This window comes from Sminthopsis crassicaudata, chromosome 2, assembly GCF_048593235.1.
Source record: "Sminthopsis crassicaudata isolate SCR6 chromosome 2, ASM4859323v1, whole genome shotgun sequence".
NCBI classification, from domain to species: Eukaryota; Metazoa; Chordata; class Mammalia; order Dasyuromorphia; family Dasyuridae; genus Sminthopsis; species Sminthopsis crassicaudata.
This window is the reverse complement of record NC_133618.1, coordinates 519974197-519995733: the sequence shown is the minus strand read 5'-3', so window position 1 is coordinate 519995733 and position 21537 is coordinate 519974197. Positions and strand designations below refer to the sequence as shown.

General features: G+C 32.6%; 1 protein-coding gene across 2 annotated transcripts in view; it reads left to right on the top strand.

The window, feature by feature from the left end:
• Window positions 1–21537, top strand: part of FBN1 (fibrillin 1) — a 267909-nt gene that overhangs the window by 119172 nt on the left and 127200 nt on the right. For both annotated transcript variants that reach the window (XM_074294433.1, XM_074294434.1), the window contains exons 6-8: window positions 3977–4174; window positions 8228–8353; window positions 18732–18857. In XM_074294433.1, coding sequence (XP_074150534.1) covers window positions 3977–4174; window positions 8228–8353; window positions 18732–18857 — 450 coding nt within the window. The remainder of the gene's footprint in view (window positions 1–3976; window positions 4175–8227; window positions 8354–18731; window positions 18858–21537) is intronic.

Sequence of the window (21537 nt, the reverse complement as noted above, 5' to 3'; positions counted from 1 at the left end):
CTAATCTCTTTGTGTTCCTGTAATTTGAACTTCCCTGAATTTTCAGTTTTGGAGATAAACTTATTAATAATAAAAATAATAATAGCTAAAGTTTATTGAATACTTTAAAATTTACATTAGTTGCCAATTCCTTATTTTATCAGGCTTTTTTAAAAGTTTAAAACCCTATAGAACTGTATTTTTATATGAGTTGTTATATTCATTGAAAATTATTTTTGTGTAAAAACATTTTAATCATCCTAGAGGATCTTCTGGTCAATTATTTTGTAAAATGAATAATCATATGCTAATTCACAAGCTAAAGGCCAGGGGACTAGAATATTAAAGAGTAGTGATCAGGGAAAGAATTTATCATATTAAATGTGAGCAGGAGATCTGGGGGCCAGGAAATCAGCAAGGTAAGAAGACATTGTCAGAAGATAAGCTGATAAAGAATTGAGGAATTCAGAAGATCACATATCTTGAAGTACAGTATTAGCAAGCAGATATTTATCCTACTGCCCATCCGTGTCCTTTGTTGGCAGGTTTCCCCATAACAACCTATCCCAGAAGATTGTTTAGTAAAACTGTACTTGATGAGTTCTGACAGTCCATCTGGGCTTTCCTACACATTCCTGATGAATGTCTCTGATAATCAAGAATTATTTATATTAAGATAAGTTTATATTAAGCAAAGTTTAAGATAATTCATCAAAGGAGCAGCTAGATGATTCAGTGGGGTAGAGCTCTGGCCCTGGAGTCCGGAGAACCTGAGTTCAAATCCAGCCTCAGATATGTGACTCGAGCAATGTGACTCTGGATAAGCCACTTAATTCTGATTGCCTTGCCCTCCCCCCCAAATTTTTCTCATAAGAAAACCTTTTTAATTAAAACTCAGATAATGTCATTTATATGTATACATGTATGTCGATATATATATTATGTATATATATATATATATATATATATATATATATATATATATATATAAACTAAAACGATATTCACGTTCAGCATTACCCTCTATTTTTCTCACCTATTTCCCTTACAAGACTTTATACCTCTTTGTCAGGATTTCTCTGCTAGAAATTCTCTATCTCCCTGCCAGGACTCCTCCACTAGAAACTTTCCCTTGCCACCAAGGAATTCAGTCTTTCTATTCATGCATAGCAAAGGCTGACTTCCCAATTCCAATAATAAACTTCTTTTACCAGTCTAGCTTTTTGGGTTTATAAATTCCTTTATGAAGGACCTCTGCACTGCCAGAAGGAGGTTCCCACAACTCCCCACCCTGTGCCAAATCCTAAGGGGATTGAGGGGAGCCAAACTCCTTCCTTTGGTTCCCTGAACCCCGAACCTGCCACTAACCTCATCATTTGACCACCAGGAACCCTAACCTCATCAGAAATAGCTAGATTATAATCTTAAAGGGGACTTTTGTCAAACACCTATTGTGGTATACAATTTGATGTTAAGAGCAATCATATTTCAAAACAGTCCAACATTTGGAAGTACAGGTTACAAATAGTATATATATATATATATTTTTTTTTAAGTGTGAAGATTATTTTTAACACAAAAAAGAGGTTATGAACTATAATTGTCTTTATGATTTCTTGCTAAAATAAACATTTAAATTTTATTTAAATTTATATTAAATTTATTTATAATAAATTTATATTAATATTAATTCATAATTAATTAAATATCATTTATTATATTATTATTTATTAATTATAATAATTATTATAACTTAATTATATTAATTTATAATTAATTCATAATAATAATTATAAATTAATATAATTAATTTATAATAATTATTATAAATTAATTATATTAATTTATAATTAATTATATTAATATTAATTTATAATAAATTTATATTAAATTTATTTTACATTTTATTAATGAACATATATTCACATAAACTGACATTGTTCAATAGGGATTATGTTAGATAGTAGTAAAAGTAATGATTTGTTTACAAATATTATTCTGGAAATTTGAACTACCCTGGCTGACACAGCTTTTTCTCCTGATTGGAATGTATTAGTCATTCTGGGGCAATGGGGAAGAGGCTTATAATGAGGATTAAAAACTGTTATGTTCTCCAGGGAAGAGTTGGTTACTAAAATGACATGGGGTTGTCAGTGTCTGGCTTTTTTTTTTTTTTTTTTAATCTTTTGTGTGTTGCTGGGTAATTCTCTGATAAGTTTGGTATTATTTTTTCTGACTACCTTGACAAGCATTCATGCTCCCAAGATCCATTTTACCTTGGGCCTGTTATGCTCCCCATTAACTAAAATGGGGTAGGTAAGGTAGGAAAATCAGTTTGGCAGAAGTGCATAGGACCAATTAGGAAGATGTTGTAATAATCTTGGTGAAATATGAAAACAATCTGAATTAAGGTAGTTGCTGTGGAATGAGATAGAAGAAATAAGATGCCAGTGATGATGTGGAGGTAGAAATGGTAAGATTTGTCAACTGCTTAGATTTGTAGGATGAGGGAGATTGAGGAATCAAGGATAGAATCCTCAGAGATGGAAAGAATGGCAATGTCTTTGTCAAAAATGAGGAAATTTGGAATTTCAATTTTTTTAAAATAATGGCTTTTTATTTTCAAAATATATGCAAAAATAATTTTCAGCATTCACCCTTGCAAAACCTTGTGTTCCAAATTTTTCCCTTCCTTCTCCCCACCCCCTTTCCCTAGACAGCAAGTAATCTAATAGATGTTAAACATGTGCAGTTCTTCTGCACATATTTCTACAATTACCATGCTGCACAAGAAAACTCAGATCAAAAAAGGGAAAAAATGAGAAAGAAAACAAAAAGCAGGCAAGCAATAGAAAAGATGAAAATACTATGATGTGATTTATATTCAATCCTTACAGTCCTTTTTCTGGGTGTAAGCTGGCTATCTCTTCTCAAGTCTATTGGAATTGGCCTGAATCACTTCATTGTTGAAAAGAGCCATACCCATCAGAATTGATAATTACCTAATTTTGTTGTCACTGTGTACAATGTTCTCTTGGTCCTACTCACTGGAATTTCAAATTTCAAAGAAAAAATACCTATTACAACAAAACGAATCATTGGTTATCCAGCCTGTTTTTGAAAATCTCCAGTGAGATATTTTTCTCCTAATACCCAATATTTCACTTTTTCATAATGCTAATCATTAAAATGGTATTTTTTTTCCTGACACCAAACCTAAATTTTCAACTTCCACCTATTGTTCCTGGTTCTGCCCTTTGGGGTCAAATAGAATGAGACTAATTGCTATTCCACATTCTTCAGTTCCTTGAAGATAGCTATAAACTGAGAGTCTTTTCCTTTCATGGTTCCTCTCCTCTGGGCATTCTCCAACTTCTCTGACTCCATTTTTCCTAAATCATGGTGCCCAGAATTGAACATAATACACCAGATGTAGTCTGACCAGAAGAGAGATCAGTAGAATTCTCATTTCCTTGGTCTTAGAATAGGAACTTCTTGCAGCAGTTGAAGATGCTATTAGTTTTTTCTTTTAGGGATGATTTGCTTTAGCTCATTTCCAGGACTCCCAGACCAGCCCTCTTTCTTTTAGATTTATGGGATTGTTCTATAACCCACAGGCCAGCATGACTTTAGCTCTTTACTTGGCATTCATAATAAATACTTAATGTCTTTCGGAATAGGATAGTAAGAGGCTTTATTTCTAGAAATTCCTGACTTCATTATATAGCAAACTTGCTGCTATTGTTCCTTTTTTTTTTTTTCCCAGAGGTTTCCCCAGGAAAGAACTGTGAATGACTGCATAATATCAGGAAATTATTTAATTTAAATCCTTCCTGCTGAATTTATACTCATTTCCTTATTCTGTCTTCCTTATTCTATAGTCACTGGAGATAAACATCTGCTCACTGCTGTCCCTAGAATAACTCTATTCTGTTGTCATTGTTACTGTTCATAAAGGTATTTGGCCCTCAAGGAGGTTCTCCTCTTGTCTTTTCAGATTACAGAACCGGTCCATGTTTCACACTAGTGAGCAACCAGATGTGCCAGGGACAGCTCAGTGGGATTGTCTGTACGAAGACTCTTTGCTGTGCCACAGTAGGAAGAGCTTGGGGCCATCCCTGTGAGATGTGTCCAGCCCAACCTCACCCCTGCCGCCGAGGCTTCATCCCAAACATCCGAACAGGAGCTTGTCAAGGTAAGTCTACGGCTAGTTTCTTCTTGATATTCTTAATGGACCAATAATTAATTAATTAAATTTGAGTTATTTTATTGAGTTCTCTTGCTTTGGATAGCTGCTTCACTATATGTATGTAAAGGAGGTGGGGAAGTTGTTGGTTGCATTAATGCTTCATTATTTTCTGAGTGCATGATATTCAAAGTAATGTATTGGTAAGTTGGCTTATATTAGAACAGCCAAAATCTTCACGAATTTTTCCCTACTAGCAGCTCCTTTTGATCTGACAGAGGTGCTTCAATATATGTCTGACTCCAGGGACAGTGCAACTTTATATTTAGAGGAATGTTTGGTATCAACACAAGATCTGTGAACATGTTTTTCTTAATCATTTTTAAAGTTGGTTAAATTTGTAGGTGTTCCCTTGTCTCTTCAGTTATACTTTTCTGACCTGAAGAAAATTAGACGCAGTGCCACTTAAAGTGCCCTGTTAATACATTTTATACAACATAAAAATAAATGTGCATTTGTTACAGAATATTAAATCTCCCCAGATGTTGCTTTCTTCTGAGCATGCTTCTTCATCGAAGCCTTTGCAACTGCTTTTGGCTTTTATTCTAGGTCTTCCAGCTGTACAGATTCTTTTATTGTCTGGATGTCTGGCAGGAAACAGGAGAAAGTTAACAGGGGCAACTATGTACTAAACCAGTGGAGACTGAAAACTCCCAGGATTCTCTTTATAAGATTGGGGGAAGGGGAATGCAAGTTTCTTTAGACATCTTCACAATATTCAAACAAGTTGCTATATTTTTGGTAAATTTAGACTATGCCTACATGAGGTGAATATTTTATGCAACTTTGGATAATAAATTTTTATGCTAAGTTTTGAATTTTTTTTTAAAGATAGTATGCAACAAAATAGAACTTGGCTTCAAATACATATTTCCGTGGGTGTCCCTGTTTCACTGGCCAAATAGTATTCCTGGTGCACACCCATGTGCTCTGTCTGCTCTTGGCTAGCATCTGTTACACTGTGGATTAACTCTTTTCTTTGTACCCCAATAAGCAAAGGCATATGTTTAGGGGGGTCAAAAACATTTGTGAGGCCTCTCAGCCCCTGGGGTTTTTGAAGTGATCATTGTAGAATTTTTAAAAGTATGTATATATGTGTGCATATATGTGTGTGTGTGTGTGTGTGTGTGTGTATGTATAAAACTTGACAAGTGTTAGTAAAATGGATTTTTCAATGCTAATCTTCCCAGTGGCGAGTGATCTCCAGAGGTTAGAGTGTGGCCCATCTTAACAAATTGAGGATGTGGAGGATGAAAAAAGGGAAGAGAGGGCTAATATTGAGGAATTTTGCTATTCGTTTCACACCTCCTACTGTTTCCTCCAACAGCCTTTACCACCTGTTGGCTTTTTCCACTTCCTCTCAAAAACATAAGTTCTGCCTCCACTCTTGAGTGTCTAGGATAAAAATCAGTTTATGGGGAATGAAAAAAAGCTGTGGAATTGAGAGAGTTATGTTTCTGCTTAAAAATAATATAAGACTCTAGGGACTGGGTGATCATTCTTTATATCTGCTTTGCCAGATGGAGAACCTGGTTAATCAATCAACAAGCATTTATTAAGTGTTTACATATTTCAGTGATTCTGCCATTCTCTCTCTCTTTTTAAGGGCAGATGGGAGCATTTCTTCAGATTTGGGTCCACATTCCCTTCCTGGGATATACAAATCCTGTGACCTAATTTGCAGGTGCCCTAGATACCACATACCTATTACTTTGGGGTCCTCAGAAAATAGAACCATAGGAAATTCCATAAAGAGGAGTTGAACCGAGGAGTTTTGTCACTTTATAGTTGGCTAATGTTGATCTCAGTTCTCCAATCTAAAGCTTAGAGAACAGGCATAGGTACATGGTGCCTCCCTCAGCTAGACTGTAAATTCCTCATGGTAAAGGATTGTTTTCACTTTTATGTTTGTATATTCGATGTGTAGCCTAGTACCCAACACATAGTAGGCATAGGCACTTAATAAATAGGTGGTGATTTGTTCATTGGAGAGAGGGGTGGCCATTCTGTTGAATTTATACAAGGTTGAGAAAATATATTGGGTGAAAAGAGAAATTCTGCTCATGTTAGCAGTCTTTATACTTAGCAGAAGACAGGCATGCTTATGTGCAGTGAATACATAGATATATTCCTTGCTATGTATTATTGCCTTACATAGCTCACATGGACATATGGACAAATACTTATTGTCTGAGCTGGTTTGCTTGGTTACTGCCCTCTCCTTGGCAGGTACTGATTTCCCAAAGAAGGGCCATCACATAGGGTTATACTTTTGTGAGGAAATATGCTTCTTTACCACTCAAATACTTGAGTGTCCATTAATGCATTTCTATTTACAAAACCAGTTTTATAGAAAGAAACTTCTATGACATTAAAAAATATATCATTTTAAGAGTACCCATCAAAAGTATCCAGCAAGAATCTTTGGAGGCCATTGCTTGCAGGACAACCGTTTTCTTTTTTGAATCTTGAGAAGAGTACTACAAGAGAGGAGGTCCTTCTGCCCCCTATGCTTTGATCAAAGAGATGTATGCTCAGAAGGGAATCAAACTAAATATGAATTTCTTGTTGTCCAAAAACATGACAAAAATAGTATGCTAGATGATGAAAGAAGTGGGAAAATTTGTTTATAAATAAGTTCTCAATGAATTAAAAAGTAATTAATTAATCTAATGAATTAAAAAGTAATTTGAATACTTTTTATAAAAATGTTCATGTCAGATTAATTGAAAGTTCTGGACTTGGGCAAAAGTGAAATAATCAAATAAAATATGATCCTAATTATATTTTCACATATAATTTTTATTTGTGGAACAGAATATTATGTTTTAAAAATATTTCTTTAGCATATCAAATTGTAAAACATATGTGGCAAGTTATACCAAAAGAAATATTTTGAATTTTAGTATCCTTTCCCCCTCATTTATTGTTTTTTGTTTTGTTTTGTTTTTGTTTTTGCTGAGGCAATTGGGTTAAGTGACTTGCCCAGGGTCACACAGCTAGGAAGTGTTAAGTGTCAGAGGCCAAATTTGAACTCAGATCTTCCTGACTTCAGGGTTTGGGCTCTATCTGCTGTGCCACCTAGCCACCCCTCATTTATTGTTTCAAACATAAGTTTTGTTAATATGATTAGAGAATTTGCAAAGGTAAATTTATTTTTTTCTTGATATAAGACAAAAAAGCTGCTCTGTACATTGGTTTTTGAAGTCTTTTTATAAAAAATTACTCAAAGTGAAATAAAGTAGTTTAGAAACATTTTCCTTGGAATTCTAATTTTAGATTAGAGTTTTATAGTTTTTTTTTTTAATGTGAAGAGAAGAATAAATGCCTATTTATAAAGATCTTGCCTTACGAGCACATTGTTGCCAAATAGATATCTGTCTTTATTGCATCTTTATGCTTTGCTCTGAGCATAGCAAAACGTCATCATTAACACCAAAACTTGAAAGTTCTTTCAGATGGAGGCTGAAATTGAATCATGGGAAAAATAAGAAAACATGTGTCTTCTTTTAGAAGACTGGCAACTTTATTAAATGAATCATTGTTACAATGTAATATTTTTTTAAAAAGTTTGTCTCTTCATAGTTTAGACCCATAATGTAAATCAAATTTCAAGGTAAATTTATTTAATATCACTGGATAGATTGTTAAATTTACTTTCTAAGGGATGAATTGAAGGGAGTAATTCTCTTGTCTCTCTCTCTCTCTTTCTTCTGCCTCTCCCTTTCCCCTCCCCTCTCCTCCTTTCCTTTCTTCATCTCTTCTGTCTTTGTGTTCCCTCTGTATCCCTGTCTTTCTCTGTTTTTCTCCTCCTCCTCCTCCTCCTTCTTTTTCTTATTCTTGTTCTTCTTCTCTCTCCTCCTCCTCCTTCTCCCTTCCCCTTGCCCTCTTTTCTCCTCTCCTCATCTCTTCTGTCTCTGCATTCTCCCTGTCTCCCTATTTTGCTGTCTCTCTGTGTGTGTGTGTCTCTCTGTCTCTGTCTCTTTTTCTTTTATATGACAGATGTGGATGAATGCCAAGCCATCCCTGGGCTCTGTCAAGGAGGAAATTGCATTAATACTGTTGGATCATTTGAGTGCAAGTGCCCTGCTGGACACAAATTTAATGAAGTAACACAAAAATGTGAAGGTAAGACCTTTTATGCCCTATGTATCAGGGGTGAATGAAAACTGAGGAAGTTTGGGGAAATTCATGTTTAATGACCAACTTGTTTCTATATAACTCTTTCATCTTGCTTTTTAAAATTGTTCCCTTGAGTATTCAAATAGAATTTGATTACCAGGAATAATATACCCATTTGCTGCTGTACCAGAATGAAACTACAGAACTTTTATAGACTTACACTAAGAGATACAGTTAAATATTAAAATATGAAATATTTTAAATCAACATTTTATTTAAAATGTTTGAGATATGAATTTGAATTCAGTTGTTAGGTGTCCTTCAAGGTAGTATATCTTACTTTTTTTTTAAATCAATTTTATGAATTTTTTTAAATAGAAGAGATTTGGTTGGCAAGATCTAACTTTCACTAATTCTACTGTAAGTATCTTATATATATGTATGTATTCATGAGAAAAATAACTTATAAAGTTCATTAAATCTTGAAAAATAAGTTTTAGATTATATTTTTATTTAATTTACATTTGAATTATAGAAAATACTTTTAGTTTATAGAAAGTATACAGATAATATGTCATATTGCCAGAAATAGACTTGACTTGCAGATAACATAAAGAAGAATAAACAATTATAAGTACAGTGGAAAGAACATTAGATCTGGGTTCAGATTCTGTCTCTGACATTTGCTACTTGTGTTATCTTGACTACTCTGAGCCTTGTTTCCTCATCTGTAAAATGAGGGATTTGTACTGCATTGATTACTGAGATCTTCTTCACCTTAGATCTATGGTTTCATCTTTTCTTATGTCCAAAATTGTCGATAAATAAAGAAATTATCTTTTATATGACTGAATTATCTTTCATGTTTTAATTTTCTTTTTTTTATTAGAATATTAGTCTCTTATATTGTGACTTCTGGAAATGTTCAACACCATTATCATTTTTAATTAACATTTGAATTCAATTGAATTCTTAAAATTTTAATGTATTGTTTAATAGGATCTATACAAGCTGATATATTATGTAGTTTTTCACTTAATTGAGTGGTCTGTTTGTTGAAAAATTTTTATAAAATTTAATTCCTTCCATGAGTGATAAGACATTTATTCATTCTGAATCATTTGTCTATCTTTAAATATTTAAATCCTTATTCTTTTGTCATTATTGTTGTTAATTAGGGATGTTAGGGATGAAATCTAAATTAAGTGAAATCTCTAAATTGAGGGATAGAGGAATAATTTCAGTTTTAGGATTATACCATCAAAAATACCTTAAAATTTCAGGTTCTAATTCTGGCTCTAATTCTGCTCAAAAATCAGGCTTTGTGGTCACTGGAGCACCAAGTAGCTTATCATTCATGCCCATCTATTAGATGCTATCTTCAATTTTAATGGATCTGTGTTCCCATTAATGTGGTTATCCCTTCATTGCTGCAGATTGAATCTTAGACCTTCTATTATTGTATGATTCTGGTCCATGTTCTCCCATAGATCCTTTTAGAAGTTCTACTAAATGTGTTGAGAACCTGAGAACCTTCCTCTTACCTCCTTAATCAAATGTATATTTTCTTGATGATCCCTTATATTATTTCTGGAGTGAAAGGTGGTCATTAGATAGTAGCTGACTTGCACCCACCATATATCTCTCCCTTGTCTATTAAATTACCTGCAATTTTAATTCCTTGGGGTTTATGGCTTATGGTGTTCTAATATTCATAACTACTATGTTTCTAGGAGGAACATTTGTATCAAAAGATAGATCTTTGCACTGAGGAAACAGCTTAGTTTCATTAAAAACATTGTGTGGAAAAAAAAAGAAAAAAAAACACATTGTGAAGTTTCTCCAATGCAAACCAGACTACTCTTTTTTTCTTACTTAATTTTTGGCCTAACTCTTTGTCCATCTGTATTTCTTTTCCTCACTATAAGTATTGATAGGTTAAGTCACTGGATTAGTTGTCTAACTGCAAGTATTTCTGGGCAGTAGGCATTATTCGTCCATTTGATTCTTTCCTGTTTAGATTATTAAATTGATCTTTTTATTTTTATTTTAATACTATTTTATTTTTCCAAATACATACCAAGTTTTCAACATTTACTTTTGGAAAACCTTGTAATGTGACACAGTAGTTAAAAAAAAAAAAGTTTTAAAATCCTCTTACATCAAGGACTCTCTCATGCATATGTAAAATTTTTTTACAGGATTTGGAGGAAGACTTTGGATGATAAGAGGATAGGAAACAACACAATGATCTTTCCTCTCCACCTCCACCCAAAACCTCCTTCAACCTCATCTAGATAACATACCAGACTAAATCTTCTTGAGAAAATTCAAGAAAAAAAGTCCTCAAAAGTTATTTTTCTAGCCCAAGTGGGCATAGTGAGTTAGAAAGGCCTGTAGACAATTAGGATAGGCTTACCATACGAGGGCACTAAAAGGAGAACAGGTGCTTTTTGGCAGATCTATTACATACTGTCGAATAATAGTTAACAGATTCAGAATGAACCATAGAAGGGACCTGTGTCCAGGGGAGTAGCATCCTGGATTAGGAAATGACTGTAATCCCTTCCATATCCAGAGAAGAACAAATTTTGAAGCAAGGAACACAGTATAGCTCAGATCCCAGGAAGAGTGCAAGATTTCAGTTCTAGCATCTATGCAAAACTGAAATCTGCAAAGGAAAAATCAGGAGCAAGAATCCCCACAAGGGCACAGCAAGCTGTTATGTCATGCTGAACCTGCAGAGCTTCCTAGGTGGCTGAGTCTAATTTACTTTTCTCTGTTTCAAAGCCAAGAAAGGAACTTGCAGAGCTCACACCAGGGGTTGGGGCAATAAGAAGAAATTTCCCTGGATCAGACTACTTTTCAAACATTAAAAGCTTATAGGTCCCCATCTTGTGCTGCCCTGAGAGTCTAAAATAACACTACATTCAATACCACAAGAAAGTAGCAGCAAGACCAATCTAGATCTTCTCTCTGGAAGTGTTCAGAGCTTGACTCCAGTGTCAAGTCTGAAATCAGGAAGTAAGCTGAAAGAATGAATGAACAGAAATAATTCCTATCATAAAGAGCTATTATAGTGAGAAAGATGCTCAAGACATAAACTCAGAAAAAGAGAATGACTTTAAAATATCTACAAGTATCAAAAAAAATAGCTTACTCACAAATTTAGCTACCAATTCCTGAAGATCATAAAGCAGAATTTTAAATTAAATTTTTAAAAGTGAAATGGATAAATTTGGAAAAGAAATGAAAGCAATGAAAGGAAATAATCAGAAAGATAATTAACAGTTTGGCTCAAGAGATACAACACCTTGCCCAAGTAAAAAATTCCACAAAACCTTAGAGTGGACCAAACAGAAACCATTCACTCCACAAGATAACAGGAGATATTGAAACAAAATCAAAATACTGGAAAAAGAAGAAAATTTAAAGTATCTCATAGAAAAATAGCTGACCTAGAAAGCACATTAAGAAGAAAAAAATTAAGAATTATTGGGCAATAATAATATATCCTAAAACAATAAATAGACATCAATTTTTTAAATCTGAAAAAAGAGGAAATTACTTATATCTCTTAGAACCAGATGGTAAAGTAGAATAGAATGAATCCAGTGGTTATCTTTTGAATCAAACCCCATATAAATACTCTCAGGAACATTATAGCCAATATCCAGAGCTTTGAGGTTAAAAAAAAGCATTGCATAACACATGGTTTAGCATAGAATATATTTTATAGAACAAAGGATAGAGACTTCCAGAAATAAATTCTCCAGAAAAATTAAATATAATCCTACAGGTGGAAAAATGAATCTTTAATGAAATAGGTGGAGAGAAGTAAAGTAACTAATGACACACACAGCAAAGTCCACAGAATTTCAAATTTATAAGGACCTCTAAAAGTCATTTAATATCCAGACCTGAAAAAAAATCCCCCGTCATATACCTGACAAGTGTTTATCTAGCCTTTCTTTGAAAACATCCAATGCTGCTATGCCTATTGTGACTTTGGATAGTTCTAATTATTAGGAATTTTTCTTCATATTAAGCTTAAATTTTCCTCTTTGTAATTTGTACCCAGTTTTCCTTGTTTCTGATCTTTGGAGCCAAGCAGAATAAGTTGAATCCCTTTCCCACTTAATATCTATTCGGTACATAAAGACAATTTTCGTGTCCCCAGAGTTGCTATATTATTGTAAATTACAAATACATACATACACACACACATAAACAATTACCAATGAATCAAAATTTTGAGTCACCTAAAAGGCATCCAATACTTTCTTGCCCTATATGAATATATTACCATGTAAAATTGCACACAAAAAAAATGATACAAAGAAAATAATTTAAAATATATGTAATAAGAAGAAAGAGGTTTTTCAAGGAACAAAAATGAGTGATAATTGATGGACACATTCCCTCCCTCTTTTTCTCTTTGACAATCACATCTTATCTTAGCTGTTTATGCACATATATATCCCTTTCCACTCTTACCCCTACTCCCATCCCAATTTCCAATAGACTTAACTCTTTGGAAGGATTAGCTTGATTATAGAATGCTGTATTATCAGTTCCTTATACATAATAGGTGCTTAATAAATGCTGATGGAAATTAAGCTGAGAAAGTACCTTTTTAAGCTCTGTGTTATTTCTAAAGACCTCCCTTTTAATAATCCCAAAAGAATATTCTTAAACTAAATAATATTTTGAGCATTTGTGTCTTAGCAACCTCAGTAACATTCTAAATATGAATCTGCTTCTCTCCTCTCCAGTCCTTTACCTCACTCCCCCTTAGTAAGTTTGCAACATCATGCCAGTTTTGCTACTTTCAAGTCAATCCTTGCTTCCATCTTTCTTCCCAGTATGTATTAAAGATTTTGGTTCAATTTATATCCATCAAGCTGAAATAGACCCATTTACCTTTATATAACTCCACAATGACAATACTGTTTATGTTAACATAAGCTCTAATATAAGCAGTACAATATTGTTTGGTTTAGCCCCAATCCTAGAATAGAAAAATGGTGATTTTGCTTTTTAAAAGGTCAAAATGTTGTATTTAATACAAACATGGAGAACTTGACTCAGAAGATATTTGAATCTAGTCCATTTTTATCTGAATTTTTCTTTGTTAATTGAGTACTTTGCAGGTCCCAGACTTCAATTTTGTTCAGTGTCTTTATGCTTTTAAATTAAGCCCAAAGGCTTTCTGTTCTACTCCTCAGAGGTATAGAGCACCGAAGCTTTAGCAAACTCTCAAAAGTTCAAGATATGATGTCCTATGTTCCTAGTATGCCCATATGTGGAAAGGAAGGTAGCCTACTATAATAATATTGTCACTAATGCCCAGTTTTCTCTTAAAAGGTCTGATTAAGAACTGTCTTAACTCATCAAAAAAACAGAGTTGAAATAAGAATAATTTGCTATTGAATGGGGATAATTATAGTTGTCTGCATTCTGCATTACTAAAGTGATATGTGTCTTTATGAGTGTCACTTAGAAGTTGCTAAATCTTGGTTAAAAAAAAGGTTACTACTTTGGTAATTACTCAGCAACCTCTTGGTGATATCATGATATATTAAAATGAGAATTTATTGATCAAGTCCAAGAGTTTGGGGGAGTACCTAACTTTATATAATAAACTTGTTTCTGAAGATTTGTGTATAAATTAAATTTTTGTGAATTGAGCCAAGTTTTAGAGAATTGCTATCCCTTTAAAGAAATTTTTGGTATGTTGTTTGTTTTGAAAAATGAGTAATCATCATATTTATTTGTTTTTTAAAATTCATATTTTCACAAATTGGGTTTACTCAAAGTTATGCCTTCCTATGTTTGATATAGACTTAAATTCATGATTTCAAGCTGGCAGGGAATATCAGAAATCTCTGAGTCCATTCCCTTTATTTTACAGATGAGAAAATTGAAGCTTACAGAAGTCAATTGACTTGTTCAGGGATACACATTAAGTACCAAAGCCTGAATTTTAATTCAGAATCAAAGTATTTTATAGCTACAAAGTGATTTCATGTTCATTATCATGTCTAATCTCCATCATAACCCAGTGAGGAAGCAATTTAACAAATGAGAAAACCACAACACAGAGAAATTATTACTTTCTCAAGATCATACAGCTTTTAAGTATTAGAGCTAGCTAAGCAGTACAGTACAGAACATTTGGTCTGGAGTCAGGAAAACCTGAGTTCAAATCTAGTCTTAAATCCATTAGTTTGTGACTAATAAGTTAATTTTTATCTGCCTCCGTTTTTTCAACTATTTAATTGAGATAAAAAGAGCACCTACTTCCCAGGGTTATTGGGAGGCTAAAATAAGATAACATTTGTAAAGTGTTTTGCAAATTTTAAGCTATTTTTTTATATTTATATAATGCTTTAAAATAGAAGGTGCTTTATATATATGTATATGTATATATATATATATATATATATATAAACTTTATTTAATGCTAATTACCTTCCATCTGCTTTATTTCCTTCATTTTACAGATAAGGAAACTGAGAGTCAGAGGACTTTATTAACATCTAAGTTAGAGATGGGATTTGAACTCCTGCCTTCTGGTTCTTAGTCTTGTGTCCCTTTATAATATCCCCTGCCACCTTTCTAAAGATATGATGATAAATGACCAAAATTTCTAATACTGTATTAATGAATATTATTGATCACTTTTTATAAACATTCTCTTAAACTGTTTTTAACTCTAAAAGAGTTTATTTCTGAATAGATTCATTTTCTGTTTATAAGTAGCTTAAAGGAGCCATGTTTGGACTGGTTTTCCAAATACTATATTTCTAATATATACACCCTAGATTTTCTTGCTTATTCAATATTTATAAAGATAATACAGTAAAATATTTTATTTCTGAAATGTGAAAATAAGCTTTTAAATTTTTTCTGTCTTAGATTACTCTATTATGTTTTTAAAATTAATTCCATCCATTAAGATTTTCAGTTAAGGTTTCTTCTCTTCCTCTCTTAGTGGAAATGTTTAGATGAAAGATTATCCAAAACTAATAAGTTGAAAAAAATGGAATCTAGACATGGAAAACAGTAATAGCTTAAATATATAACAATGTACTTGTCTATGATGAATATATAAGCCATGAAGAATGGGTCAGGAAAAGTTGCCAACAGGGTATTCCTGCTGTCATACCATAATCCTTCTCTTAAAATACTCTAGTTAGAATAAAAATGGAAGATGTCTTCACATGTAACTCATTCTCCTGTGTATTCTCTAGAGTTGCATTGAAATCCTGTGTTAACATATGTAGTAGTTAGTCAAGCAATGATGTTTTGTTCATACTTAATCCAGTTATGTTATACTTAAATTTTTTTTAAAAATTGCTACTATATTTAACCAAATATTTTCTGCTGTTTCTTTTCATTCACAAAATTGGGCTGATTTTATTAACAAAAAAATTAATTGTATATGACCTCTCGAGGCATTACTCTTACTTTATAATCCTACTCTTGTTGACATCTTATCTAATTTTCCCCATATGATAATTTTAAACTTTTCCCTATGTTTTCAATTCCTTAGGCATCCTTATAACCTCCACTTATGCTAGAGCACTTGGCCTCCTACTTAACTGAAAACTTGGCTGAAATTTACCTTACCAACTGATATGTTATTACATCCCCCTTTACTCTCTGGTCCTGCCAGACTGCCCTTTTCATCACACACCACTTTTGATTTCTTATCTCTGTGTCTTTAGTAGTGACCATCTCTCATGCCTGAAATTCATTCCCTCATTTCTCATGTCTTGGAATCTCTAATATATTTTCGAATTCAAGCCAAATATACCATCTCCATAAGGGCCTTTCTGATCATGCTTCCCCCATCTATTAGTGTTTTTCAATTTCAAATTACTTTGTATTTATTTTGCATATAATTATATATGTATATATTACATTTCCTGATAGAATATAAGCTCCCTAGCGGCAGGTATTATTTATTTTACTTTTGTCTTTGTGCTCTCAGCACTTAGCATGGAGAAAATGGTTGGCACATAAAAAATACCTAAGAAACTCTTATTGATTGAGTGAATAAATAATTAAGACTGTCGATTAGGATCTCTCTCATCTCCCTTTCTATGCTTCTTTAAATATCCTATCATTATCACTTTTTTCTCTTCTCTATTATTATATAAAAAGAGATTTCCTTACACCTTGCTAAGGTCCATCTTTCTACCTGTGACACTGATTCCATTTCTCTTGTCTTTCTCTTTCTGAAACCTATCTTCTCTTTCTCACCTTCTGTCTTTTCCTGTTTGATTAGTTATGTTTCATATTTGTATATACTGAGCTCTTCATGATTTTAAGTTAACAAAAAAAAACTTCCTCTAAAACTACTATCGAAAATACTACCATTTAGCCAGTCTTTCATGTTTAAAAATTTTGTGTTAATTTTTTCCTCATACTTCATTCTTCTTGGTCTTTCTATAACATTTCTAAGTTTCTGGGTACTCTTCCTCTTGACGATTGTGGTACTACTTTCTGTTATTTCTCCAACTACTAGCTGTACTGCCTCTTGCTTTCCTTCAACTGTTTATCCAAATTCCAGTGGATGGTTTGATCTTTTTTTCTTCTCTTTTACCTTCTTTTTAAATTATCTCATCCAATACCATGGCTTCAATATTCTGTTTCCATAAAATTTACTATCAACTGTCATTTTTCTGCTCAATTTAATGATTTCTTGTTGCATATCAGATAAAATGTGTACTCTATAATATGGAATTTAATGCCTTTAAAATTTTGCATCAGTCTTTCTTTCCAAACTTATTTCTTTCTCTTTCTCTTCATGCCCTCTATGCTACAACATAGTTGTTCAAGTTAACAAATATAAAGTGCCTACTATATACACAAGGAACTGTCCTTGGTACTGGGACCACAAAGACAAAAATGATACACTTCTTCCCCTCAACAAAACTTATGTTCTATTAGAAGTATACAACATATATGCAAATAAGTAAATGGACAATTTGAGGAAAGAGAAAGCTCTAATGAGTTGGAAGTAGGTAGGTTTGAAGCAGGAAAGCTTCACAATATGGTACGTAAATTGGGCTTTGAAGGCAGGTAAGTATTTTGAAAGGTAGACATTAGAAGGGAATGATTACAGACATCCAGACTATCTGAAGTGAATGCAGGAAGGTGTGAGAGAGAATTAGTGAGTATTATCAGTACATTTAAGATAGAATAATAATTCATGAAGAAGAGCAATGTGAATTATAGCTTGAAAGAGAGGTCCTTAAATGTATTTTCTCCAAAAGGTAAAAGGGAGCCAGCCATTGAAATTTTTAAGCAATGAAATGACACCATCAGACTTGTGTCTTAGGAACATCAAGGTGATTTAGAACTTGAAAAGTATAGAGATGATTTGGAAAAGTGAGATAAAATATTGAATATAATAAGATAATTAAGAAAGACAAAAAAGCTGGGTCAATAAGAATAGTAATGAGATTGGGGGGGAAATGAGGGAAGAACTATATAAAATTAATAGGACAAGTTAATAGTGGTAGCTCTAAAATCTAATATAACTTGTATTTTACTCTATTAAAAAAGAGAATGACCACGTTTTCTAATCTACCTTATAATTGTAATAATATTTTGCATGCCTGTTTATTATGAGAATTTTGTTTTTCTTTTTGTTTTCCCAGTGGGGATGGGGGTAGGTTTTTGTTAGTTGATAAAAATTTAAGTATACTTTTATAATAGTATAATAAGTACCTAAATAAGCAGTGGTAAATGATTACATAAAAATAAAGGAAAGTGTTCAGGAAAACGCTATAGTTTTTTAGAGATCACAATTGATGTAAAAGAAGAGTTACTTAGAGTAGGAAAATTCATGAATGGAATATTGAAAATAGTTGATTATATATTTTTTTTAATCTATGAAGATTTTTCCAGTTTCCTGATTTTCTTCTAATTTTATCTGCCTTGGTTTTGTTTTGCAAATTTTTTTATTTTATATAATGAAAACCATCCATTTTATCATCTTTTCTTCATTACGATCTCTCCCCTAATCCAAAAATATGACAGGCAGTTTCTTCCCTGCTTCACTAATTTGTTTATTATATCACTTTTTGTCTAAATTATATATACATTCTGAACTTATCTTAATATGCAGTACAAGATACTGGTCAGATATTTTCAATTTCCTGGACTGCCTTTATAAAGTTATATAATTCTTTCTTGAGGGAAAGAATGAATTAACATATTATCAGCTGACCACATTATAATTGGTTTTATTGTTTGCAGTTACATCATTTTAAGGGATTTGATCTGACTGGTAACATATCTAAACCTAAATAAAGCATTTCTATATAACAGGTTTCTGATATTTCCTAAAATATTTGTTATATTACAGATATTGATGAGTGTATCACTATTCCTGGAGTCTGTGATGGGGGTGAATGTTCAAATACTGTCAGCAGTTACTTTTGCAAATGTCCCCCAGGATTTTATACCTCTCCTGATGGAACCAGATGTATAGGTAAGTAAAATGAAAATGAGGTATACTCATTGATGGAGCTTTGTTATGAAAAGCTAAGTAGATATTTACTTTTATATTAAGCAGTTTTCTGAGCAAGTTTGATCAGTAGAACACATAATAACCATTACTATATCCTCTCCAATTAGTCTTGTTCAAAGTATGGTATTTGTGTATCTTCTTTAATCAGTCTACAATCCAATTATATGGCTCAGTAGTTCAATGCCGAATTAACCATAGATTAAACAGGTTAAAGTAATGGATTCTGGCTATTAAAGAGATGCCTTTGGGAATATTTTGAAGATATGAATCAATCTTTTGATCCTTGTGATCTTTGATTTTCTCTATTGCCTGCCAAGAACCTTCCATTTGCCCAAGAAGATCTACTTAGCATCCCTAGAAAATGCCATATACTTACTCTCCACTTGGAGTACCCTGCAGTACTAGTGTACTTCAAATCTCAGATTATATTCCACCTTTTTTTTTCTTTATTAACGCTTACCTATTCATCCCCCTGGCATCTGAGCTTTTCCCCTCTCTTTTTTTAAAATTTTATTTTATTATTATAGCTTTTTAGTTACAAAACATGTGCATGGGTAATTTTTCAACATTAACCCAACTTCTGTTCCAACTTTTCCCCTCCTTCCTTCTACCCCCTCCCCTAGATGGCAGGTAATCCTATATATGTTAAATATGTTAAAGTATATGTTAAATCCAATATATGTCTACATATTTATATAGTTATCTTGCTGCATAAGAAAAATTGGATCTAGAAAGAAGAGCTTTCCCTCTCTCGAACTGCTGTAGTACTGCTAATCCGTACTACTCATGTATCATACCATCTCTATGATATCATAAAATACCTTCTGTTAAAATTGATTTTAACATCTATAAATTTTATGGTTTTTGACTGTTAAAAAGTCCTTTTGGAAGCTAATAATTTAGCTTGTCTTTGTTCACCTAAATATATCTAACTAGTAGAATTTGGGACAGTATAAAAATGAATTACACAGTTTAAGATTTCAGGGGGATAAAATATTTTTGAGAGTGTCAAGATTATATAGGCAAGCCAGTACTGTTTGAAAATTTCCACTTTTCTCAGCATCCTTAATCTATTTCTGGTTATTATACTTCTCCCACTTATTAAACCACAGATTCTTTCAAAATTCCAACTTTTTCCCCCCACAATTTCCACAACTATTCATGGCTATAAGTGAGCATTATTGTGTGTAAGTGTTGTTCATTTATAAGTCAGATGTTTTAAGTCTGGGACTGCTTATATACACAAACATGATTTACTGCTCTGCCAACCTTCAGTTGCAAAATTTTGATCCAAGTCCCTAAGCTTTAAATCTAATGAATGAGCCATCAGGCTAAAAACAGACATGTCAACACAGACACAATTCCCACTTTTTCTAACATAAGTGGTTATTAGCCAGTTGATTGAATTTAGGAGTGAATATTGCAGTCATAGTCTGAAATTCTATTTGCAATTTGAAAGTAGACCACACTGTAAATTATGCGTACATATTTCCCAGTATGGTCAAGTGTTTACATTAGGTTGTGACCACCAAACTTATTTGCACCTGAGACATTACACTAGGTTTGAATCTATTTCTCTCAACTCTCAGTAGCTTTTGGTTTGAACCCAACACATTCTTTGAATACTGGACATCAAGTATTATATGGTTTTAAGAGTTGCATATTTATCACATCTTGAAAGCTTCTACAGATACTATTTCTTAATGGGGAGCTCCTGTCCTCATCTCCACAAAGCTAACACTGTTTTCAGTTCCATTGAATCCATTCATCCTGGAACTTGCTACATTAAACTTCCTCTGCCCCTTGGTTGTGAGTTCATTCTGACTAGTAGTACAGGAACTTGAACCACAAGGAAAAAAATTTAGAAAGCAATTGAATACCTGCCAGTAGTTTAAAAATATTTTAAAGAAATAATTGTTTTACTTTTCAAAACTAGCTCATAACTTTGTTTTATGGCTTGTTCAGATTTTTGTTTTTTAGACTTCTTGATGTTAGTGATTTAAGTATCTCAAAATTAGTTTTATTTTTACTTAGCAGCTATATTGGAGAATGATGTAGTGTAAACACTTTCTGGTCATTTTTTAGCCATATTCATTATTGTCATCATTTTGCATATAGCATCTGTTGCTGGATTTCTCATTAGAAAATGCACCCGTAAAATATATGCTTACGAACTAAATTGTCTAAACATTGCTATTTTATTTAATGTTTTCCCATTTTCATAGTACATTTTCATAGACTTCCTAGTAAGTTGCAAGTTTTAGATTGAATAGAAAGCCTTATCTTGTTGAATCACATGCAAGAAACAAATTAATGTCTGTACCTTCTTTGGGTCGAAGACATGTGAAAGCCTCATTTTCCTCACTTCTTCATTTTTTCTAACAGTTCTTTTTAAAAAAAAATTTAAAATTTTTTTGTCTGGCAATTTATAGCTTCTAATCCTTGAACATGTTTCCCATAAATTCTGTAAATCTTCCATCCATTGTAGTGATTAACATCTGCAAAAATATCTCCTTATTAGTATATTAGATACGAATTCATTTGTTTGAAAAACTCAATTTTTATGTATATTTGTGGTGATAACATGCTAAAAAATTACCCTTTTTAAGCAAATTGATATTTTTTAATTTGGGAAAAAATA